Source organism: Haliotis asinina, chromosome 3 (genome assembly GCF_037392515.1).
Source record: "Haliotis asinina isolate JCU_RB_2024 chromosome 3, JCU_Hal_asi_v2, whole genome shotgun sequence".
NCBI classification, from domain to species: domain Eukaryota; kingdom Metazoa; phylum Mollusca; class Gastropoda; order Lepetellida; family Haliotidae; genus Haliotis; species Haliotis asinina.
Genome location: NC_090282.1, coordinates 31,518,253 through 31,543,068, shown reverse-complemented (window position 1 = coordinate 31,543,068; position 24,816 = coordinate 31,518,253). Strand labels below are relative to the sequence as shown.

The following is a 24,816-nucleotide window of genomic DNA, read 5'->3' as shown; positions in this document are numbered from 1 at the left end:
TTTCATTCACATAATCTTCAGAGCACTGCAAGCAGCTGTTAATTGCAGAATTATAGTAGCTTAGAAATCGACAGAATTGACAGAAGTTTATTGATTTATCTTCTCTGCGGTCATGACTGACAAGCGGTGTCACAAGAGAAGGACGTCGATTTTACCAGACTTGGTAACATCTGTGTAAGGTTCGCACTATACAACATATATACGGTTGTATTGACTAACGAGCGCTAACACTGAGTAGCATCACGGTGGGTGTCAACGTGGCTTGTTCAGAGTGAGTGAGTGAGTTTAGTTTTACACCGCACTCAGCAATATCCCATCTATATGACGGCGGTCTGTAAATAATCGGATCTGGACCAGACAATCCAGGGATCAACAGCATAAGCATCGATCTACGCAACCAGGATTCGATGAGTGTGAGGGAGTGAGTGAGCCAACAAGAGACATGCAGTCCAAGTGGCTTCTACATGGCACGTGATTTGTATCCCAAGACACATGCCACCAAACCTGCCCATCAAAACCCATCGGGGGGCTGGCAGCACAAACACACCATTCTTTGGAGATATTTACCCCGACATCTCAGCAGTCGTATTGTTAAGTATCATACATACGGCCCCTGTATTTGTGTAATCATTCTACTATCCACGCGGTCAACGTACGGGCAGTTGCATACTGATCTCTTACGTCACACGAGTGTCCACTCTCCTACCCAGAGTTCTGTGCGGCCAGCCAGCTTCGTACCTCTGCCACTCTCCTACCCAAAGTTCCATGCAGGGAGCCAGCATAGTAGCTCTACCTTTGCCACAGGCCAGTTACACAGTTCATTCAGTATAATGTACGTATTTCATAACTGTTTCATTTCGGATGAGTCTACAAATCTAATTAAACATCGTTGTTAAAATTGTTCAGTTTCACTGAGAAAGTATCCCAAACGTGTAAAACTATTTCGATTTGCGTAGGGATCCTTAATTGTTTACATGAGCTGTACGGTTCCATGTGCTGTCATCGAAGCCTTATGCAGAGCAAAATATGCAGCCGGTTTGAAATATAATTAATATATATTGTCATAAACCTTACTGACGCAGCTGGAGAAGAATATGAAAACCTCGCCGAATCGCTTGCGTTAGGCCAGTCTCAGCTTATGTATGATTTATGCGCATTTGTTTACAAACAAGAGAAAAGTCTGGTCATGCAAATTAGCCTGTGGCAGTGATGTTATGCTAAGCGTTGTGTCCGTTGATCTGTGTCGGTAACCACTTGACCTGAAATTGTAACAAATTGATTGGATAACTTCTCAATTAGATCACGTTGTTTTTCTTTCATAACAAACACGTGAATTCATTCACTTTACAAATAACATACAGTCTGAGAATGTAACCATTGCGAACGTCTTGGCTAGTGGCAGTTCTATTATGAGTCGAACTGAGACATGTTTATATCCACCGAACAACGTGATGTTAGCCCTGTGAAGCAAACCACGGAACGGGGTGTGACTGAGTAATTTAATGTTTTAGGCTGTACGAGGCGATGACTTGCATCGTGACGTCGATTACCAAGGGGACAGTCGGCGTACAGACGTCAATACAGTGTGGCGTCATGCTGAACTTGTACTACATTACTGTTAGAAAGTGAAGATACGGGTCCTCAGCAACCAGTGCTCGGGGTCGGAGGTCAGCCTCACTGATGCATGTCGTTGTATCCAATATGGCGTTGATCAATGCCCCGGATGTATATTACTTGCTGAAGGCAGCGTAAGCAACACACAAGCGTGATATCAGGTTCTGGATTGTCTGGTCAGGGCTTGATTATTTAAAGATATGCGAAAAATTAAATTCTTCTGACAAGTAAAAATATTAAACTTGTCAGTGCGTGAGTGGGTATGATTTAACACCGCTTGTAGGTATATTCCAACAGAATCATGTCGTAGGACACCAGAAACGGGATCACACTTTGTACCCATGTGGGGAATAGAACCAGGCCTTCAGTGTGACAAGCGAATACCTTATCCACAAGGCCACCCCACCGTCTGTTTTAAACGTGTATGATATATAGCAAACTATACGCCCTCAAATACGTTCCTTCATGAAGGTTTATTGAGTGCCTGTGCAAAACGTTAATTGAGCGTAAACGCTGAATAGGAATACCAACTAGAATGTTTTACGTTATACATATATACTTAGACGAAACAACATAAGGCCATATAAAAAGTGAAATGTTTCTCCGACATTGACGCGTAACTTTTATTTGCGCTAGTAAAAAAATTGTATTGCCATTTCGAAAAATAGTTTTGAATTGGCCGCGTCCCGATCATCCATTTGTCCACTATAAGAATGAGTGTTTGTAAAAACGAATGTGACTGAATGTACAACTCATTAATTAATGCGTGCCAAACTTTCCAAACTGTATTTCTGAGAGAAAACGAAACGTGTTCCTCCCTCGTTACTTTTTTCTATCAAATATTAAAATGCAAGTCGTCACTTTTGTAAACAACGTGTCCGAGAAACATTTATTTCTTTATGCAGCCTAACATAACGTTGTATACATTTGACCAACCGTTCGAGTGGACGATAAAACAGACCCAGTATGAAAATATTAGTATACAAATCTGTCCTTAGAACACATCTGACAAAATGTCGATTAAGTATGATAGTCCGAGTACATTGTGAGTGAGTGAGTGGGTGAGTGAGTATGGGTTTTATCTATAGTCCAGCAAATATAACGACTGAGTCAACTAGAATCAGTGGGTATCATGTCTGTCAGGAATGGACTTGTGGGGAAGCGAACCCGGTGATCAACGGATCATATGTTGTCATTTACGGAAACCACCTGTGTACATGGAGTGCGCTATGCACTGATTACAGTGGAGTATTCTGTTAAATGCCTGGCAACTCATGTCATCAGTGAAAAAAATTCAGTTCAGTTCAGTTCAGTTCATCACAACAATCCTAGTAGTCTAGAGAGACTAATATCAAATATGTCTTCCTTGGTGTTTGTGTCGGCAATCCACTGGTTGAACTTTGAAACAATGACACCCAGTCGACCAAGTCACACAGTGGGACGCTTTATACCACTAGACAAGACTGTTTATCTAGTTTATGTAAGAATGTCGAGTTTTGATTGGTCCTCGTGACTCTGATAAAATATCATGTACATTCATCGCGATCCGCCATCCGCGATCCGGAGTATGAAAGTCGTATACTCCCACTGCGAAAGTCATATCACCCTGCTACGCCTCGGTGACGACGCGAAGTGAGAAAAGCATGCATCGACAAGCCTTTAGTAAACGTGCGATGCATTGAGGTCAAACGATCAGCTGGTGTCATCATGGCAGCAAGTCGATTCGATGCGTGTTGTTTTGTTTTGATTTAGTGAAAACATTCAGCTAGATAAATGCGTTATTACATCGTGTCGAGGGAAATACGGGGCCTCCGGCTCGGGAAATACAACCTTACGAGGGACTGATAAAACCCCGTATTTCCCTCGACACGATGTGATAACTTATAATGCCGTACGACTGGTTGGTTGGTTTGTTGTTTAACGCCGCACTCAGCAATATTTCAGCTATATGGCGGCGGTCTGTACACAATCAAGTCTGGACCAGACAAGCCAGTGATCAACCGCATGAGCATCGATGTACAAAACTGCTATATGATGACATGTTTCAACCAAGTCGGCAAACCTGACCACCCGATCCCGTTAATCGCCTCTAACAACGAGTTAAGGAAGACCAATGCTAACCTGGATCTTCAAGGGTGTACATCGTATGAATTGTTATCAATTTTACAACATAATGTAGGAACAGTGGTTGCCTTGGAAACAATATAAATGCCGAGATTACGAGACTGTACGAGGCTTCAAGAGATTCAACGAATGCCAGAACAACAGAGGACCCAGCAGGGAACATCACATACGGCTGACAACACCTAACAAAGTGATCCATCAAATCAACATCGTAGCACCGCAACAGGCAGTGTAGTGTCACAAAACCGCTATCAGGTACTCCGTTGTAACATCACAGAACACATAACGCTGGGGGAAGTCTAAGATGAGTATGGATGTCGGGCTTCATCAACTGGAGAGATTCATCTGTTCCATGCCATCGAAATGATCAATTGAGCTCTGGAAGTCAGAAGTAAAGAACAGTTTCTAAACCAAAAGTCTAAAGTCCTAAACCAAAAATATGGTTGGTTGGTATGAAATAACGACTGGACAGTGTTTAAAGAACAACTTAACCGTTGTCAGTAATTTTAATAGTTTCACAAACGTTAATGACGATACATCATATTGATTATTAAGGTTTAGACAACAAAACGTATGTCTGAAACGTTACTAATTCATCAATATTTTCAGCTATTGATAGAGACTTCAAACCCGGTACGTTAAACATAAAAGAATTTGCCTCGATATATCCCATACCACACAGACCTTTTCTAGCATGGTGTGTTCCAAGAGCTTCTTAACAGAATAGGATTACCTTGAATACTTAAACATCCATATAGGAGGTCAAATTAAGTTGTGTACAAAATTATTTTACTGATACATCGCCCTAATACAGAGCACCATGCAAGACAAGAGCTACTGTCACAACATAACGTCTTGTGTTCCGCCGGCTAATGGTGGCACGGTTGACACGTCGACCTCTCGGCAGAAACTTTTGTAACTAAACTAGGGACCTCTTTGATTCTTTATTATTCTAGTGTTTATTTGTCTAAATAGATCAATGCCACATTACAAAATCGGTCTCACCAGTACTATATACACAACCAACAAAACTAGAGCAGTTTTAAGCATGCAAAGTTAATATATCATGCCTTTGTACTAATTATACAACGACAATATGACAGCTGATACGACCTCATGCAAAATACGTAAAATATATCCACATACTGAACGTTGGACTCAGTTCGTTTATTTCTAGTACAGGATTACATATTGATTCTCTCTTATTTCCCTATTGATTTCAAGTTTCGCCTCTTATCAATAATGTATGTTCCAAACCCATCCAATATCACAGACTTTTCACCGGAAAAGATATGTTAGTAGCGATTTTTGGTAGATTAGAAACAGTCCATAACATCCTCTGTTAAGAGTCTCATCTAGAACCCCCTTCTCGCTGAAATGTATTTTCAATTATAATATCTTAACATTGTTGTAAATCTTCGTTGAATGGCATTTCAAAAGTTGTATAGATGAAGGAAAACCAAGTTGTACGAAAAATCTTCTCTATTGCAGTTGATATAAGATATGTCTCTTATAAACACTGAAAGGCCAACACATATCCATTAATTGGTACTTAGCTCGATATATCATTATCGTATCTATCTAACCAGGTACATGCTAATGATTTATGAAAATTACACATTGTGTATCTTATAACTAAAATCCAAAATATACCAAACAGCAAGTAAGTTTTTATCAGGTTCATAAACAGAAGATATAAACATGAACGCTTCCTTTTGTGATATTTAGTTTTTTCGAGACATGCGTTTCTTTTGCTGTTCAGTATATGAATACTGTTTAACTATGGATATCATAAACTACAGTGCAGCGCAAAACAAAGTATACACAACACTTAATGGCGGTTAGAAATGAAGTAAACACGAAATGGAAATAAAACAGCGAAGTTTAATCAAATCGAAATTTCAAGCGTATCTTTCTTTTGCCCGGCACGTTACATGCAGTGGTGCCCATGCATTATGTGCAGATGAGTACCAGCCATTTCATGCATATTTCAAATATAACACCAAAGAGGGGATTGGGTGGTCACACTGTAGTGACGTATCACGACAACATTGTCTCTCATGCAACAAACCTGTCTTTACATGTACCACCAGGACACAACTGACTCACTGTTATGCATCAAAACCTTCTCAAATGCGCGACAGCGCTCAGTCAGTATGAGTGAGTGGGTATGGTTTTACGCCACTTTCAGCAATATTCCAGCAATATCACATCAATGGACTTTCAACGTTCAAATCCATGTGGGGAATCGAACCGGGGACTTGGGCGTGATGAGCGAACGCTTTTACCACTAGGCTACTCCACGCCCCTAGGGGAATGTACGACTCTGTCGATCTCACACCCTGCTAATGCTACACTACGTACCAAAGCCGACATTCACATGCCCCGCGTCCTTGCTTACGTCTTTGGTGTCAGCGGAGATGTCCACCTCAGTAGGCCAGTGGAAGCCTACACACACCTGGTAGATGTAGGCACCGAGTACCGCACCTATATGGGGCCCGAGGACAGGGACCCAGAACCAGTTGAAGCCCCGGAAGCTGCCATATAGGAAAGGAGATGAGAGTCACGTGTCTGCTACAAGCACAACGTTATCTCGACACAAAGGATGAGGATGATGAGGAATTCTGTCATGCATCATCAATGTATCTCCATCACGTTATCTCTCTGTTTCGGTTCAGATACTGTAGACCCGTGAAAATCCCAGTTGGAATACGTCTTAAGCAACCCTTGCTTGTCCACGAACGGGCCCGGGTGGTCAGACTCGCTGACTTAGTTCACACATGCCATCTTGTCATGATCCGTTTATTTACAGACCCCCGAAAAATTGCGGTGAAAACACATTCAATATTGTAGCTATATGGTACTGGCAGAATATATTACAGCACGTCACAGCGTAAATTGTAATGAAAAACGTAAATTGTAATTCTTGCAGTAAATTGTAATAATCTTTGACGTAAATTGCAATACGAACGTAAATTTGTAATAAAAAATGACAAACTATAATAATTTCAGTTGCGAGAAAATGTAATAAGCATTTACGTAAATTGTAATAACAGTTTTAGTCATAAGTAAACACACGTGTGTTCGTTTTTCGTTGCATTTCATAATCATATAAGCTTGGTGACTAAATATATTTTCACTTATAGTTAGTAGCAGACTAAAGCTGCTGTATAGAATGGTGTTTATATCAAAGTTTACTTCTAGGATTTCAAAGCCTTGTATCAAACCAAACCGGCTGCTGACATACCTTGGACATTCAAAAGAGAGAGAGAGAGAAATCAGTCTCTTGGAAAAAGAATAAAACTGTTTCTTTCTGCTTGTAACATTACCTAAATAATCCATCTCCTTACAGTCTGTTATATTCTTACATTATATACGTCATTTCTATTTATGGCTAAATTGCCCCAACTTGCCAACATCTGAAGGGATGGTGTAAACCCAGCCGGTGTTCATGCAGGAAGCAACCCTCGATTGTTTCATATATTATTGCCAGTAATAGTGAAATTACTTTAGATTTAATTCTCAGTTTTCAATGTATATCTGTAACAATCTAGTTGCCTTACACTCCTTTGCAGACAGGTAAGTATATTCTCTATTTTTTTTTCATTCATTTATAAATGTATAACTGTCTGGCTGACGATGTGACATTAAATGTTAACTCACTCACCCCTAATGTGTCTGCGAGGACGGCGAACGGAAAAATAAACACACTTACTTTATCTTAGGTCATGAGAATGTAAGCACGTTTATGTAAATATCGCAAGCGTCAAACATTAAGAACAAAACAAAAATGGGTAATGTCTGTGTGGCTTTTCTTGCTGCTCATGAGCAACGTCTGAAGACGGCTAGGTTAACATGGCATATATCGATGACATACCTACACAATGCGTAGGTAGAGTGTACCTCTCAACATTTTGTTATTTATCACGTGAGCCTGACTGCAACTCGAAAACGTCAGACATAAAATTTTTGGAATGTTTGTGTCGCCTTTTTGTGACTCTCTCAGCAACAGTAAAATTGTCAGCCACAAATTGAGTATGACACCATCCACCCTCCAGAAACTCTTGTCGTCTCGGAGCTAGCAACAGAATGTACAGGTTACTGACACTAAACAAGGTACGAGGGTAACAAGTATCCGGTTTGAGATTAACAGCATAAACTGCATGAGAATGGAGCAAACTGTAAATTTACTGTTCATAAACAAACAAAGGGGCAGGGTTCAGAAACTCCATTGTACTAAATTTGAATATATCCATCATTTCTTTCTTGAGTTATCGCCCTGACAAGCTTATATGATGTATGAAATGCAACAAAACGGACATACATTTTACCGAAAGTAAGATTTTTACAATTTACGTTAATTTTTATTACAATTGAAGCATCACAGTTCACGAACATTTTGAGTACATTTTGCGTTTTATTACAATTTACGAACATTTTGAGTATATTTTGCGTTTTATTACAATTTACGAACATTTTGAGTACATTTTGCGTTTTATTAAATTTACGTCGTAACACAGCATTTTGTTCAATGTACGTACTTCATTGTTAAACCTGAAAGGATCTTATCCCCAGTCTGCAGTAAGGTCTGTATCAGCCCTGTATGTACTCACCTGACTGGATCTGTTCCTCTACCTGCTACACGGACTTTATCACCCTTCCATGTACCCACCTGGAAGGATCTGATCCCCCAACCTGCTACACGGACTGTATCACTCTTCCATGTACCCACCTGAAAGGATCTGATCCCCAACCTGCTACACGGACTTTATAACCCTTCCATGTACCCACCTGAAAGGATCTGATCCCCAAGCTGCTACACGGACTTTATCATACCTCGATGTACCCACCTGAAAGGATCTGACCCCCCAACCTACTACATGGACTATATCACAAATCAATGTACCCACCTGGAAGGATCTGATCCCCAACCTGCTACACGGACTTTATCATACCTCGATGTACCCACCTGAAAGGATCTGACCCCCTAACCTACTACATGGACTATATCACAAATCAATGTACCCACCTGGAAGGATCTGATCCCCAACCTGCTACATGGACTTTATCATACCTCGATGTACCCACCTGAAAGGATCTGACCCCCAACCTACTACATGGACTATATCACACATCAATGTACCCACCTGGAAGGATCTGATCCCCAACCTGCTACACGGACTTTATCACACCTCGATGTACCGACCTGAAAGGATCTGATCCCCCAACCTGCTACACGGACTTTATCACACCTCGATGTACCCACCTGAAAGGATCTGATCCCCCAACCTGCTACATGGACTATATCACACATCAATGTACCCACCTCGAAGGATCTGATCCCCAGCCGGCTACACGGACTATATCACCCTTCCATGTATCCACCTGAAAGGATCTGATCCCCAACCTGCTACACGGACTTTATCACACATCAATGTACCCACCTGGAAGGATCTGATCCCCCAACCTGCTACACGGACTCTATCACACCTCGATGTACCCACCTGAAAGGATCTGATCCCCCAACCTGCTACACGGACTTTATCACACCTCGATGTACCCACCTGGAAGGATCTGATCCCCCAACCTGCTACACGGACTATATCACACATCAATGTACCCACCTGAAAGGATCTGATCCCCCAACCTGCTACACAGACTTTATCACACCTCAATGTACCCACCTGAAAGGATCTGATCCCCCAACCTGCTACACGGACTTTATCACACCTCGATGTACCCACCTGAAAGGATCTGATCCCCCAACCTGCTACATGGACTATATCACACATCAATGTACCCACCTGGAAGGATATGATCCCCAGCCGGCTACACGGACTATATCACCCTTCCATGTATCCACCTGAAAGGATCTGATCCCCAGCCTACTATATGAACCATATCACCCCTGGAAGTACCCACCTGAAAGGATCTGCTCCCCATCCTGCTATAGCTGTGAAGATTCGTGGTCCCAGGTCCCTGGCGGGGTTGATGGCATACCCACAGTTAAAGCCGAAGGTCATGCCGATGGCTACGACGATCAACCCGACACTGATGGGGACGAGTCCCGAGGGTGGGGACATATTCCGGGGGTCGGTCACTGCCATCACACAAATCAGCAGGATCGCAGTGCCGAAAACCTACAGTGTAATACTCTTCAAAGAATATCTAAGATATATTTCACATGGTCAAAGCTGTGGTTGAGTTTATCACAGTACTCATCGCTAAGCCTATTTTTAATCCAATCAGACACACATGGCCCTGTCACGTCATGAGCATGAATACGCTATGCAGAGTTAATGCAGAGTTTCCCTTGACAGAAACCTGTAACATTGCCAGTACATGTGAAAACTGCATCTGACATACCCGAAACACTCTTCAGTGTTTTCACTCACAAATTTGGACAGCAATTAAACACCGTTATCTTACGGACCGACAATAGCATTGTGTTGATTAACATGGCTAGAGGAATACATTTGATAAGTCACCTGGTCACCAAATCCGTTTCCTGTAGAGACAAAAGGCTGCGGGTAGGTGGCCCAGATACCGGCGGTGGAGGCGTTGCCGACTACAGCCCTCACACCGTCGTCGTAGTGGTGTAGAGCGTCTGCGATAACAGGGTTGGAAGAGGTCAGGGCATTTTTGTCGAGTAGATGGACTGCCCTGCTACACTACATTTATCGCACCTGACATATAAATGTCGTTTTCGCTTACAGGCGACGTACACTGCAATGTACCCCGTTGCCAATGGCAACTCATTCGGTACTTCGTGGTAGTACTTCTTTATCTCGAATAACACTGAATCACACATGATGCAAGGAAATTACCTTTGTAATTTGTTTCGCGAATGTAACGTAGCGATGGAGATAACGTAGCGATGGCTACGAAAGGATTTGCCTAGCATTCCAAAAATTGAATTTTGGCGAAACGTTCAAATGTAGTCCCTGTGAATATTAAGAAGGGTAATTATATCGCGGCGATTTTACTAAGACAATACTTACAGGAAAAAGATGCATGATTCGAATCGTTTGATTCACACAGGTTGGCTGAAGTGTACGATCCGATACCCATGCTTCGAACAGTTCAAACGTAACGTTGAGGTGTTTGGTAAGATAAATACGTTGTTCACTGGTCCCTTGGGGCCCTTGGGTTGATGTACCCTCGACGTTTGTTTATGTTCCTTCCGGGCTCGGGGAACATAAACAAACATCGAGGGTACATCAGACCATGTCCCCTCTTGACCAGTGAACAACTTCTAACATACACCACTAAGCTCACCTACATACACCACATATATTAGAGCTTACTCGCCTATACACCAGATATACCAGGACACTCCTATATCTGCCAGACATACTGGGACACTCTCCCCTATATACGCCAGATATACCAAGACACGCCTACATCTACCAGATATACTAGGACACACTCAGCTATATGCACCAGATATACCAGGACACGCTCACCTATATACAGCAGATATACCAAGACACGCCTATGTCTACCAGATATACTAGGACACACTCACCTATATAAGCCAGATATACCAGGACACACTCACCTATGTACACCAGATATACCAGGATACACTCACCTATATACACCAGATATACCAGGACACAGTCACCTAAATACACCAGGTATACTAGGACACACTCACCTATATACACCAGATAAACCAGGACACATTTACACCAGATACTAGTATACCAGGACACACTCCCCTATATACACCAGATATACCAGGACACACTCACCTATATACACCAGACACACTTACCTATATACACCAGATATACCAGGACACACTCACCTATATACAGCAGATATACCAGGACACACTCACCTATATACACCAGACACACTCACCTATATACACCAGATATACCAGGACACACTCACCTACGTACACCAGATATACCAGGACAAACTCACCGATATACAGCAGATATGCCAGGACACACTCACCTATATACAGCAGATATACTAGGACACACTCGCCTACATAAACCAGGAACATCAGGACACACACACCTACAGTCACGAGGTATACCAGGACACACTCACCTATATACACTAGGTATACCAGGACGGAGGCGATGAAAGCCCCCAAGTACTGGGCCAGGATGAAGACAGGCACTTTCTTCAACTGAATCCTCCCAAGGAACGCTTGGGCTACAGTAACGGCGGGATTAAGGTGGCCACCTATAAAAGACATTGATTGTTGACATGGTCATTGCTTCTGGCAACGTCATCGCAGATATCACCATGACTTCATTTTTTAAAGGTTAATTAACATCTTAAAGTCTTATGACTTTGTAAGTTTAGTTTCTTTGAGTGAGTGAATGAGTGAGTTTAATGTTAAGCTCCATTCACCAATATTCCATCTGTATAACAATCGATTTCTGACACAACAACATCGACATCGATCTACGCAAATGATTAGTTTCGTTGAAGGGTACAAGTTCATGAATCAGGGATAAGCTACATTAAAGAGTTCTCTTTGGGAAATATGTACATTTTAGGATGATGAATTCTCAGTCCTATTCTAAATCATAGCTCAGGTGTTAAAATTGGTATTCCTTGAGGCGACTAATCATTAGATTGTCTGGTCAGACTGGTTCATTTACAGAACATCGTCACCAATATAGCTGGCCATTTCCGGAATATTGCTGAATATTGTTAAACAGTAAACAAGGTGAGATTGCCATGCTACTGGATGTTTCGGGATGACGCTTCAGGTCAGCTGGACACGACAGTTGGCAATCAGACCCCACTTGACATGTCCAAGAGAGCTGCAAGTTGAAACATAGTTACCGGAAACTCCTCCCGACACGTATATCCCCATGGCAACGCCTATCCCCCATGACCAGTAGATGGATAGTGGGGATCCATTCTTTCCATCACTGAGAAGAAACTGGGCCACCGATCCCTCGCCAAACACCTGAAACGCAACACATCGAGAACTGGAGGAGCTTTAAGCGATACTGAAACCTACTGATGAAGAAATAAAGATTTTAGAAAATTCTACCGCTACAATATTTGATGTCCACTATATGTATTTGATACAGTATAGTGACAGAATTATCTAAAATCTCTGTTTCTAAAGTGTAGCGGTAGACGTTTCTAAAATCTTTGTGTGATGGGTGATGAAACTATGCGACTAGAAAAGTCTAGATTTTAATTTTTAAAATCATTTTCCAAACCGCGGTTCGAGCTCTTATGTGTATAAGCGTAAAAACCGTGGAGGAAAGCGGTAAGACAAACGGCACGACAGAAAACGCTGTTCGCAGTCATGAAGGTTAACGAATCGGTCCGCTCACAAAGTGAATCTTGACAAATAGTGGAATATGTTTATCAGGTTTTTAAACAGTATTCTTGTAAATGTGATCGGAAAGAAAATGTGACACGGGGGAGTATTTAGTGTCAAGTAACACAATTATATGAATACTACATAGCGCGCTTATCCACGCAACTCGTGTTTGATAAAGGCGCTGGTATTTTGTCGTCTCTTACTGTATGTCAATTTCAACGTCATTTCATGTTCAGTGCCCCTTTAAAGTTTATTTGTGAGTGAAATGTGTTGATTCTCGACAATTTCTTAACTTGTGTGCTTAGGAACTTGCAAAACATTAATATTTATTTAATTTGAATTGGTAAATGGGCATGCATACCTGAAATATAAGTTATAATACTAATCCTATTGGTCAAAAGTAGACGATATAGTAGCATTCATTGGGCATACTCGGCACTAGACTGTACCGCCACTGTCAGCATGAAAGATGATCTCGTGACTAAGCTAGGTCAGTGTCCCAATCATCCTGCAAAGGATACCAGCATCGCCGTAGAAGGTTTTCCTTCCAATTTCACATTTAGATGTTATGACAAGATGCCACACCTTAGTAACACAAGTACCACCCATTACTAAACCCTACATGTAAATTGTACATTCACATTTGATACGACCTGCGTGCAGCGGATTAGTGCAGCAACATTAACAGGCCGGCACCCCGGGACCAAGCCTGTTATTCTATATATCAGATCAATCAATCATCATTGCTGTTGACGGGTATACCAGACTAAACTTCAAAACCATTCCACTCAACCATAAAGTTGTATTTGACAGTTATAGTCTACAACTCCTTCTTTTCTTCTCTCGGATAAGACTGTGGGCAGAAGGAATTGTTGGCACACTGGGATATCACACGCACGCACGCACGCACGCACGCACGCACGCATACACTGGGAAGTTCTTCATACCGAATTTGTACAGAGTGTGTTATGTAGTGGGAGAAATTATCATACATAAGTCAGTTTAGTTAACTGAGTAAAGTACGCAAGGCATTACATATCTATTGGGTTCTAAGTGATTCGTGTGCGGTTTTTGTACTCCTAGATTTGTAATTATTTGAGGAAATGTAATTTTTTTGAGTCAAATACGCGCCTTTCCTGGGACTCTGATAAATATTTGCCTAACTTACATACTATTCTAACACATGTTAATATCAGGAAGTTGCATGAGCGTAAATGTTGATGGACATTCGTAATAATATGCTTTCAAAGTAAAATGCAATTCATCTTCAATAACAATTTTACACGTTAAACATTTATGACTAACAAGATTTATTTTAGGTATGTACCAGTTTCTATCGCTCGGTCATGAGAGCTGAGTCGGAGATAAATACTTCCTATAGAGATATGGAGTCGATGTACGTAAATAACACAGAAGCGAACATTGATTGATAACATTTTTAAAAATTACACAATATTTATAGTTTCGACGAGTTGGACAACTGACTAAAATAAAGTGTATACCTTGATCATGGAATGCTTTGTTTAATAACTGATACAAATCTGCTGATAATTCACGAATATCTTTACATCATTATCAACATAAAGCTTAAGGTTACTACAACTAGTTGATGAAAAGTATATATGCATATTAAATGTATAACAGGCACCAGAGTAACATAAACAGCAACATTGGACACACATCCAACCAACATAGGAACTTTTGAAAAAATGCAACATCAAAATGGCCGTTGTTTATGTGGTCAAACATTCATTCACCTGGTCTAACCAAATCGCCCTACTTCATATTCCAGGGTTCAGAGAACATTAAGGCTTTCAACAAAGCAATGGCGAAACTTTTCAAGGAACACGATGTGCCCGTTTTGGATACATTTAATCTTACACAAGGAGTGACAAGCTTCGATGGGACACATTATGGGCTTGGCGTCAACTTAATGAAAGCCCAGATTCTTCTGAACTATATTGCAGAACAAGAAATAAGAGGACGATGGTGACAGCATATATTTTTATCAAAGACATACATTTATTGAAGCATATTCGGATTACATACAGCGAAACCTCTTGAACTGGACCTCCCTTAACTCAATGATCCATACATGGTACTACCATTTGTGGTTCGACTGGCTCTTGAAAGACATAGTCATCAACTATTTCGGAACCTCACAAATTTGTTTGTTTTTATTTGTGCAGTTTTGTTATTAGATTAATAAATATAGAAGCGACAAACCTCTTTGTCGATAATAAATCTCTGCCCAGACCGAGTCCTTGTGCCGTTCCGCCTTTATTGTGAGCATGTGTTTGCTTGTTTTTTTTATGTTTAACGTCACACTTATAGGATATTAAACTCGTTCCCCTTTCATATCAAGTTTATGACCCTCGTGAAATAATTTTGGTTTGTCACGAGCTTTTTGAATCACAAGAAAATAAACAAATTAAGACAGAATCAATTCGTATTGAAAATTTAATTCTTTTCAGTTGAGGATTTGTCTTCAAAAGCAACAATGTAATTCATCAAAACACTTGTGAAGTGTAAATATTTTGAACTTGACTACGTGACCTAAATCTTACCTCAATGTCACTCGGCCATCACTGTCGGGCTAGTCGTCATGTTGAGAAGTGTTCCCTAAGAAGATGATTCTAGGGAGCATTTAATAAGGAGCGCCAAACTCAACAGCAAAGATGAATGTGAATAACAGGGAACTGAACTTAATGTTCTTCATCGGAGGACGAGTTACTGTAAATAATTCGGCGACGCTCTGCGCAGGATGCCAGTGACGCTTTCTCATCTCGGCTTGGAATTCCCATTTGTCGAGATTCGACGTTTATGTTGAAGACTCCACCGAAAATTGGGTCTGAAAACACAGCCTACAACCTCGAACGAAGACGATTTCAAGCCTATTGTGTTCAAATTCTGGGAAGTGCTGTTGACCCCTGCATAAGAAACCACGAGAGGCATGGCAGTGACAATATGTTTGTGCGGGAGGACGCGAATGGATGCTGCTGACAGTGGCAGTGATAGAGATACAAGAGCACCAGTAATGTCAAAGTTCACGTATTAGCCAATCAAATCACTCGAAGGCACGCAGGACCCTAATTCTCAAACGCTATCAGTACATGCCAATTAACACCTCCCTACGTCGGCGAATCTTACGTATGTACATGCGCATAGGCCAGTGACCTTGCACAATGTGGCGTAATGACCCGGTGTATAAAAACCTGACTGAAATGGTCAGTCGGGAGACCAACCAGCAAGACCAGCCATGGGCACCAAGCAAGGAAACCAAATCATCGACGGAAGTGGACGGATTGTGCGGCTGGTCGGGGTTTCGGCCAAGGCCGTCGCCCCACCTAGGACTACGTCGACGATGAAGAATCGCCGTCGGACTTCTGAACGTGTGTAGGTGACAGAGTGGGTCTCCACATCGGGATCATTGGCCACTCAGTCCCGATGTGCGTCCTGTCACATGTTTACAACTGTATGTACCATTTGGACCATCATTCGACCAAACAATACTAAAACATGGCTGGAAGCTGGCAGGGGTAATGGAGGCGAAGAACGCTCTGTGAGAGCACTAGCGGCGCTTAAAACGTTGATTAAAATATATTTCACGTGAGTAATTGTTAAGTATGAGGTTAGAAATCTGAGAGCACAACCCTGTGAGTAAATGTGTGTCTATATTTGATGGTGGCGATATTTCATTTTGACATGAAAAATACTTTTCGGACCGAAGCGAGGAAAGTTTGTTGCCAACCTTTGCTCGCTTTGCTCGCATATACGAAGACTGGTCAGTTTCGTTCTGCTGCGCAACCCATTTTGCGCTACACTTTGCCTGTGTTTTTACATACAAAACACTAAATTATGTACATTTTTGTCTCGTATATCCGGATGGTTGAGCACCCATATGTTTACACACGTGATCACCGAGGGTCTTGCGTGACGTAACAAAGAAGTCGGCAGTCTTTGAAGCGTGAGAAGCAAGGTGACACTGATACTGAGTTAATTTTGAGGCGTGCTAATTTGTGGGGCAAGCTTGGACAGCTGTGAGCGAGAAGACAATTCCTAACTGCTTTCGTCATGTGGATATCCAATCAAATGAGGACATGGCCTTGTCGGAACTTCGCGATGCACTACGATCTTATGCACAAGTTGCAACTGTGACTGTTACTGCCGATGATCTTGTTAATGTCGACAGTGACGAACGGACTGGCGAAAGTCCTCGCTTTTCTACACAGCCAGTGCTAAAGGCTATGACTGATTTCTTCAAGCGAGCATAACTGCAAGAAAGGTATGAGACATTTTACGTATGCACTGATATTTGTTTATGTGTAATAAATATAGATTATGTCTGATGCCGACTACGTTCGTTTCTTTGTACGTTTCCTCGGCTTATGGCCCATGATTCAGATATGCGAAAATGCGCTAATCCGGACAATTTCGATAAAACCACAAGTGTTCGGATAAACGGGGCACGACTGTATACCGTCGACTCATGTCTTGCCTGTCTCTTGTCCACCATCCTGAACTATCACCCGAGACCAACCACCACGGACGCTCTCGGAAATTATCAACACATATTTTGACGATTGTTTGAACACACTGGGTAATTATTAGATTTTTAAAGATACAATTGCCTATGGGTTTCGTTTTAGAGAGAGTATACACGCATGTTCTAGCCATGAAACCTAGTCCAAATGCTTTTGTATAGTCTGTTACATGCCACAGTTTTCTGTGTCACACAGCGCCTGTCGAGAATGATTATCCATGGCATGTCCCTTGCAAGACTGCTATCGCCATTGACGTAAAACGTTGTTTGTCACCGAAAGAACTAAACAACGTATGTGCGGCCCTTAAACCTCGACGATTGAACATGAATAACTGCACGCTATTCAACTTTACACGACTCACCAGAAGTAAATGCTCTTCCGTGTTCAATTGAGAAGTTGTGCGTAAGAGAGATGTACGGCATGGTTACATAAGCTCCGCCCACTCATGCATATATATGATTTATGTGGACTTAAGGGTTCAACAAACGTAAGGTCTGGCGAAGTGCCTAGACCTGTATGTACACGTGCAAAGATGGCCTTAGCTTGTGAGTAGCAAAAGCTTGTGTTCGTTTGGAGCTATTGGAAATTTGGAGAAGATAACATCGAGGAAAGGTGGTTGATAGTTTGTTCCAGAATGTGCGGAGAGGACATAATGTCTCACAAACGTCTAATTTGAGTTTTTCGAGTACAGTACAGTAATTTTGAACCTGGTCACTGAAAGGAGATGTCATGCTAAGCATATTTATCCACACTCAAAGAAGCACATAAAATTGTTATTGTTATTGCATACAAAGACCCTTTTTATTTTTTCAGAATTTGACTGGTTTGCAGTAAACGATCACTAATGGCGAGAATTCGCAAACAGAAGATGCTGTTAGCTGTGTGCGCTTTAGTCGGGACGATTGTAGTAGTTGACTTGGCAATTACACATGGCATACAAAAAGGCACTAAACCAAACTCACTTACACATTTGCTCAAACACATCGGTTTGGACCATGCGCATCATCATGTCGCTCAATCTAAAACGACCACCCGAAAAGAAATATGCCCGGATGTGTTGTCAAAAATGACCACTGGACATTGGGTTAAGCGTCCATTGACCATACTGGAACAGGAAAAAATTGACACTTTCCTATCTTTAGTCAGGAGAGGTCAAAATTTTTCAAGGAAAGACGACAGATGCGGGAATACTACGATTGGTGGCAAACGCGAGCCTCGTGCTTTATGCCTGGAGAGCGGCCCAAAGCCATGCTGTTTTGAGGGGCACTGCCGTAAAATGACCGTGTCACAATGCCAATGTCGGAATTGTTACGACATCCGTCAACAGATCCATGCGGAATTTGCAGCATGGCGGCCCTCGGATGAAAGGTGTCAACCAAAACTGTACAGTGCCAAACAAGCTTGTGCTTTACTGAGAAACGGAACTATTCTAGTTGTTGGGGACTCTTTTCAGCGACACCTGTTTTCGGCACTCCTCATTATACTAAGAGGCAACAACACCCAAGGACCTTTGAGCAAGAAGACACCAGCTGGTAATACTTAATTTCATTAATGACGAAACTAACAAAAGAAATATCCCAGGTTTAATTCTCCTAATAGATTTTGAGAAGGTCTTCGATACAGTGTCCAAAGAGTTCCTGAATATTGTTCTAGCTAAGTTTGGTTTTGGCCCCGAAATCACTCGATGGATAAACATACTTACATATGAAACAGCATCATGTGTCATCTAACATGGTAAACTCCCCGAATTTTTCGTAAATGAACGCGGATGCAGGCAAGGGGACGCTCTGTCACCATATCTCTTTATTTTCGTCGCCGAAATACTTGAGTTTATGATTAGAAATAATGAGAACATAACAGGTATTGTTATTGACAATAATGAGTATAAATTAAACCAATATGCTGACGACACGGAATTATTTCTAGACGGAAATGAACAAAGCTTAAAGGCTGTTATTAATGAAATTAATATACTTTATAAAAAGTCGGGACTTAAAATAAATATTGATAAGACAGAAGCAATATGGACTGGATCAAAGAGAAATAGTATGGACATATTATGTAAAGACGTTAAGATAGAATGGCAAAATGGTGTGTTTGAAGTCTTGGGAATTAAATTCAACACAGATTTTAAGTCTGTGGGTAATCAATACAAGAAAAAGATTAGAAGAAATAAATAGACTGCTGTCGCAATGGAGGAAAAGACACTTGACACCGATTGGTAAAATAACTGTCATAAAAACTTTGGCTATGCCAAAACTTGTCCATATATTCAATACTTTGCCTAATCCTCCCAAAGACTTCATTACTTCATTGGAGAGTATCTTTTTTAAATTCATATGGAATGACAAACCTGATAAAATCAAAAGGACCAATTTGAAAAGAGTACACAAAAATGGTGGTTTAAGGATGGTTGACACTATAACCTTTTGTGAAGCTTTGAAACTAGCTAACCTGAGATCTTACTGTAGAAAAACAAAAGTTGAAAATCCCTATAATATTCCTTTCGATGTCATTTTTAAATCTGGTGCAAATGTTGACCAAGTAACACACATTGATAACCCTTATTTGAGGGATGTTCTGAAAGCTTGTAAAAAGTCATGTGAGTCATAACTGAGTGTCACTGGAATTTATTGAAATCAAGCAAAGGAGCTAGATTTTTTTATGACACCTTGATTTCGGATCTAGATTTACCTAAAATCTGTCTTAAATGGCAAACAACTTTTGGTAATATTACTTTTGATTGGAATCGAATTTTTATCACTTATAGAAATGGTTTGAAAGATGTTAAACTACTTGATTTTCAATACAAGTTTTCTACACTAAAACTGAACTATTTAAAATGAAACTTGTTGACAATACTGTTTGCTGTTTTTGTAATGAGCTGAATGAGAATAATTGTCATGTTTATTGGGAATGTAGAGTAACACAAACATAATGGAATGAACTTGAAGCCTGGATGAATGATCATATTGAGAATACACTTAAAATAGCAAAATATCTCCTTTGGTTAGGGTCATTATGCACAGACAGACTACTAAATCATATTATTCTTTCGGCCAACAAGTATATTCATTCATGCTGGATTAATCAATACCCTCCAAAACTTCAAAAGTTCATGTATATTTTGAGAGAAATTGTCAATGTAGAAAAGTTCATCGCGATAAAACATGATAGTCTCCAAAGTCATTACAGAAAGTGGAGATCTATGTTCCCAATTTAACAACGAAACTTGTTTCTATATTCGGTCAATTTCTAATGTGAAAATGTAAATTTTCAAAACCTACTAAACTGTAAAATGTGAACTGGTGTCTCAATGGTGTACCCATGGGAACAATACAAATATCATTTAAAAAAGTCTGTATTTTACTTTTAATATTTTTTCACTTTTCATTGAATCTGCTATTTATGTTCGTATGCTTGTTTTGAATAACCTACCGTCCCTGCTTTCGATGAAATGTTGCAAATGTTATTGTTACAGGGTTTATGTATTCACAAGTACATTCACTTGCAAACATGTACAATAGAAATATATAACAAAATATTCGCCGTTTCTAATGTTAATAATCCAAACAAATGAAAACATTCACAGTATCTCTTCACTTTGATTATATTAATGAATCCTCTTCTTTTGTTTCAGAATTGCTAAAGAAATGTTTGGGTATGAATGCTTTTGGTTTAAAAGAATGTCGCACATACATCGATATTCATCCCGGACACTCGCTGTGCAACGGAAGCGTTCACGTGAATTTTGCCAGTCACTCACATTTTCAGGCAAAACTAGGCATGTTACGGTACGTCAAACTGGCAGCAAACCAACGCCGGCATCTCATTCTCGGAGGCATCGGTATCCATGACAACGCCAATTCTGCATTAGCAACAACCTACATAAAACCATCATTAGACCTTTTGAAAAATAAAACATCAAAATGGCCGTTGTTTATGTGGTCAAACATTCATTCACCTGGTCTAACCAAATCGCCCTACTTCATATTCCAGGGTTCAGAGAACATTAAGGCTTTCAACAAAGCAATGACGAAACTTTTCAAGGAACACGATGTGCCCGTTTTGGATACATTTAATCTTACACAAGGAGTGACAAGCTTCGATGGGACACATTATGGGCTTGGCGTCAACTTAATGAAAGCACAGATTTTCTTGAACTATATTGCAGAACAAGAAATAAGAGGACGATGGTGACAGAATATATATTTAATTGAGGTACTAGGGCCCATAGTAAACCTTGGTATCTTGAAAACATGAACCCTCAAACCTACATTTTTCCATATTTCAACCTCAACTTTGAGTTTTCTTCATAGTCGTGTTTCGGCATTTGAATCCCGAATCTGAATTTCTCTCTCTCTCTCTCTCTCTCTCTCTGTGTGTGTGTGTGTGTGTTGGTAGGTAGGTAGATAGGTAGAAATTATCACATGAACATTTAATTAACGATTAATCTTTACCATATACGTATTATCATTTCTAACTATTGATCTTTACCGTAGAGACTCTAAGGACCTCAGTCTGTTATTTATTTTATTTTTTTATAGAAATTCCCATTTAAAAGTATTAATTTTTACCTTAGAGACTTAACAAGTCTACTGAGTGCCGTTCTAGATGTTACTTTCCCGGATAAGACATACATGTAGTGCTAACACCCTTACCGGGACACATTGTACACTTGTAGACGTGACATGGGATTTCATCTTAGCACTTCTTAATCCCCTGCGGTAGGGTTGAAATAAATCTGTTTGCATACATACTCTGAGATATCCCTACTATAAGCCGTTACCAAACACCAGCTGCATCACCAGCTTATTTCACCTTCCTTAGAGGGGAGCAATCTTGTCGAGATCAGTGTCTGAGTGGGCACTTCACCCTTTCGTTTTTATATCATTTGTTAAACGCTCCGGACAATCGATAATCGTTGTCGCTGTTGCCAATCAGTTTAAACATGCAATTTCTATCAGTAATTTTGCAACATTTTTGGGAACACAACAACAAATTAGCCATTTAATATGTCTAACGGACAATCATTTTTTTCCCAGCTCTTTTGAAAACAGATACCCTTTAAATGGACCCGTGATAGTCCCGGGGTAGAATAGGCCTTCAGCAACCCATGCTTGCCATAAAAGGTGACTATGTGTGTCGTAAGAGGCGGCTAACGGGATCGGGTGGTCAGACTCGCTGACTTGGTTGACACATGTCATCGGTTCCCAATTGCGCAGGTCGATGCTCATGTTGTTAATCACTGGATTGTCTGGTCCAGACTCGATTATTTACAGACCGCCGCCATATAGCGGGAATATTGCTGAGTGCGGCGTAAAACTAAACTCAATCACTCACCCACTCCCTTTAAATGAGACATATTTCCAGCACTTCATATCTATGTGGTAAAAGCCTTGTGACACAAGACAATCTGGATTTCCTGTCTTCTACTATGGACCGTATGCAACAAAGCAACTTTTCCTCTGTGGCGGCGAATCGCATACCAATTCTGACATAATTAGATTACAAACGTGAAATATGGGTCCCGAACTATGTCCCCACCTCCCGTCCTTTCCGCCGCTGGTGATATCAGTCAAGGGGAGAAGTGTTCATGTTATCGATATATGAGAATGTAACAGCTGAACCTGAAACTTGCACTCTCTGATAAAGCCAACTAGCTCAACAAACTAGCCCTGCCTACTCTGAATACTATCTGCACGTGTTAAGGAGGCCGTGGTTCGGGGGTCGAAGTCTGATCTGATTTGCAGTGTCTGAACAATAATATCTCCCCTAGGTTTGCATAAGTCTCAAAGGTAATAATTAACAGTTCAAATTAACGTCTTGCAGTTTATGTTTTCCTGATCTCCCGCGTTTTCGTTTAGCCTGTTGTTTCCAGATTTTAATATTTCTCTTGTTTGTACCTTTACCCGAAGCATGTCTACATTTTCCACTGATTGTCAATCTCACAGTGGCATCGAATGACTGTAAGTGGCGTGTTTTTTGTATCACAGTTGTATATAAATCTTCAGTGCTCCACGCTTGTGTGGTAACAGGACAGGAGCTGTCCACAGTGTGGAGAGACGTCAAGGCGAAGCATAGTGCGGTGATGTGCAGACAAGGCTCTGAACGTGTATGATTTTGATAGTGATAACATAATCCATTTAATATGAAATGGAGCCCAAGTGTCCTTGGAGAACGAGAACATCTAGACTTGCTTCATTTGGGGCTTTAGCATTGCAAGGCGGGCTTGGTAGTGGCGAAAATAGTGTGGCTCTGGGATTGTGAGACAGACTATGGTGATGTGTTGCGTTATGAAATCCCGCCTGGTTCATCTCACATACGGTCAATACATATTGTCAGAGAATAAGTGTATGCTTGTTGCAATATCAAAATGCGTTGCCATACCACTGTGCAGAATCAAGAGCACAGCGACACAACACTAAGTTTGGAAACTGAAACGTCTGCGATAAAAAAAATTCATGCATGGCAGTTTACGCGTAGAGAACAAGGGACCTGGTTCTGCTGCGTGGGGTAATCTTTGTGAGACAAACCAAAACATTGTCTCATTCTCGACTGGGAATCACACGCCAAACTAATTAGAGTTGCAAGCTAACGACACAAACATAAGTGACCTACTTACAAGCAGAATGAAGGTTCCCAGGAATTCCGCCAGGAATTCACGTGTTAGAGGATAGTTTTGCAGATTGAAACACGTTTGTCGTCTGCATGTATCGGCCATGTTGTTCCGATGGTCAGTTATCCGTGGGATGCACGGTGCCAGAACAAAGACTCCTTACAGCCTCCACTGTTTCTGGTACATGTACATAGTAAACTAGAGGGGGAGGGAAGGAGATGGGGGTGTGGGGAGGGGTGTCAATCTCATGCCTCCTTCCGGTAGGGGGCGTCGCCGGTCTTATCACCATGATATTCCATCTTGATTGATTTATACAACGTAAACAAAAGGCATGAATGATATCTTCAGTATTATGACCCAGTTTATAGATCACGGCCTTGTAACAGTGTTGACTGGGTAATGACTTGTTTTAAAGCTCCAGTGTCAACCTGTGCTGCACACAATGCACATGGTGTTGTTGATGTTGCTGCTACGTGTCTTTTGCATCGGGTTGTGACAGACATGACAAACACGCAAACGTATTAGCTCCTATAGTTGCCAACTTTACCATACCTGACACCAGAGACCATATAATAGATATTATATGGTCTCTGCTGATACTG

General features: G+C 41.0%; 2 protein-coding genes across 5 annotated transcripts; one reads left to right on the top strand and one right to left on the bottom strand.

Annotated features, from left to right (window-relative positions):
- Positions 1-2,068: 2,068 nt before the first annotated feature.
- On the bottom strand, positions 2,069-24,483 carry LOC137277798 (aquaporin-10-like). Of its 2 annotated transcripts, none has more exons than XM_067809733.1 (7): positions 24,221-24,483; positions 12,556-12,682; positions 11,806-11,943; positions 10,227-10,345; positions 9,661-9,878; positions 6,103-6,275; positions 2,069-4,116 (listed from the first exon to the last, which is right to left on the bottom strand). In XM_067809733.1, the coding sequence occupies exons 1-7, from the start codon at positions 24,317-24,319 to the stop codon at positions 4,106-4,108; spliced, it is 885 nt and encodes a 294-aa protein (XP_067665834.1). In that variant the 5' UTR covers positions 24,320-24,483; the 3' UTR covers positions 2,069-4,105. The 2 variants fall into 2 exon arrangements, with proteins under 2 accessions (XP_067665834.1, XP_067665833.1); XM_067809732.1 differs by having other exon boundaries at positions 6,140-6,275; positions 24,221-24,431.
- Positions 16,995-22,737, top strand: LOC137277797 (uncharacterized). 3 transcript variants are annotated; one of them, XM_067809728.1, is made up of 3 exons: positions 16,995-17,336; positions 18,409-19,127; positions 21,236-22,737. In XM_067809728.1, the coding sequence occupies exons 2-3, from the start codon at positions 18,440-18,442 to the stop codon at positions 21,793-21,795; spliced, it is 1,248 nt and encodes a 415-aa protein (XP_067665829.1). In that variant the 5' UTR covers positions 16,995-17,336; positions 18,409-18,439; the 3' UTR covers positions 21,796-22,737. The 3 variants fall into 3 exon arrangements, with proteins under 3 accessions (XP_067665829.1, XP_067665831.1, XP_067665832.1); XM_067809730.1 differs by lacking the exon at positions 16,995-17,336 and adding an exon at positions 17,458-17,651; XM_067809731.1 differs by lacking the exon at positions 16,995-17,336 and adding an exon at positions 18,049-18,140.
- Positions 24,484-24,816: the final 333 nt, after the last annotated feature.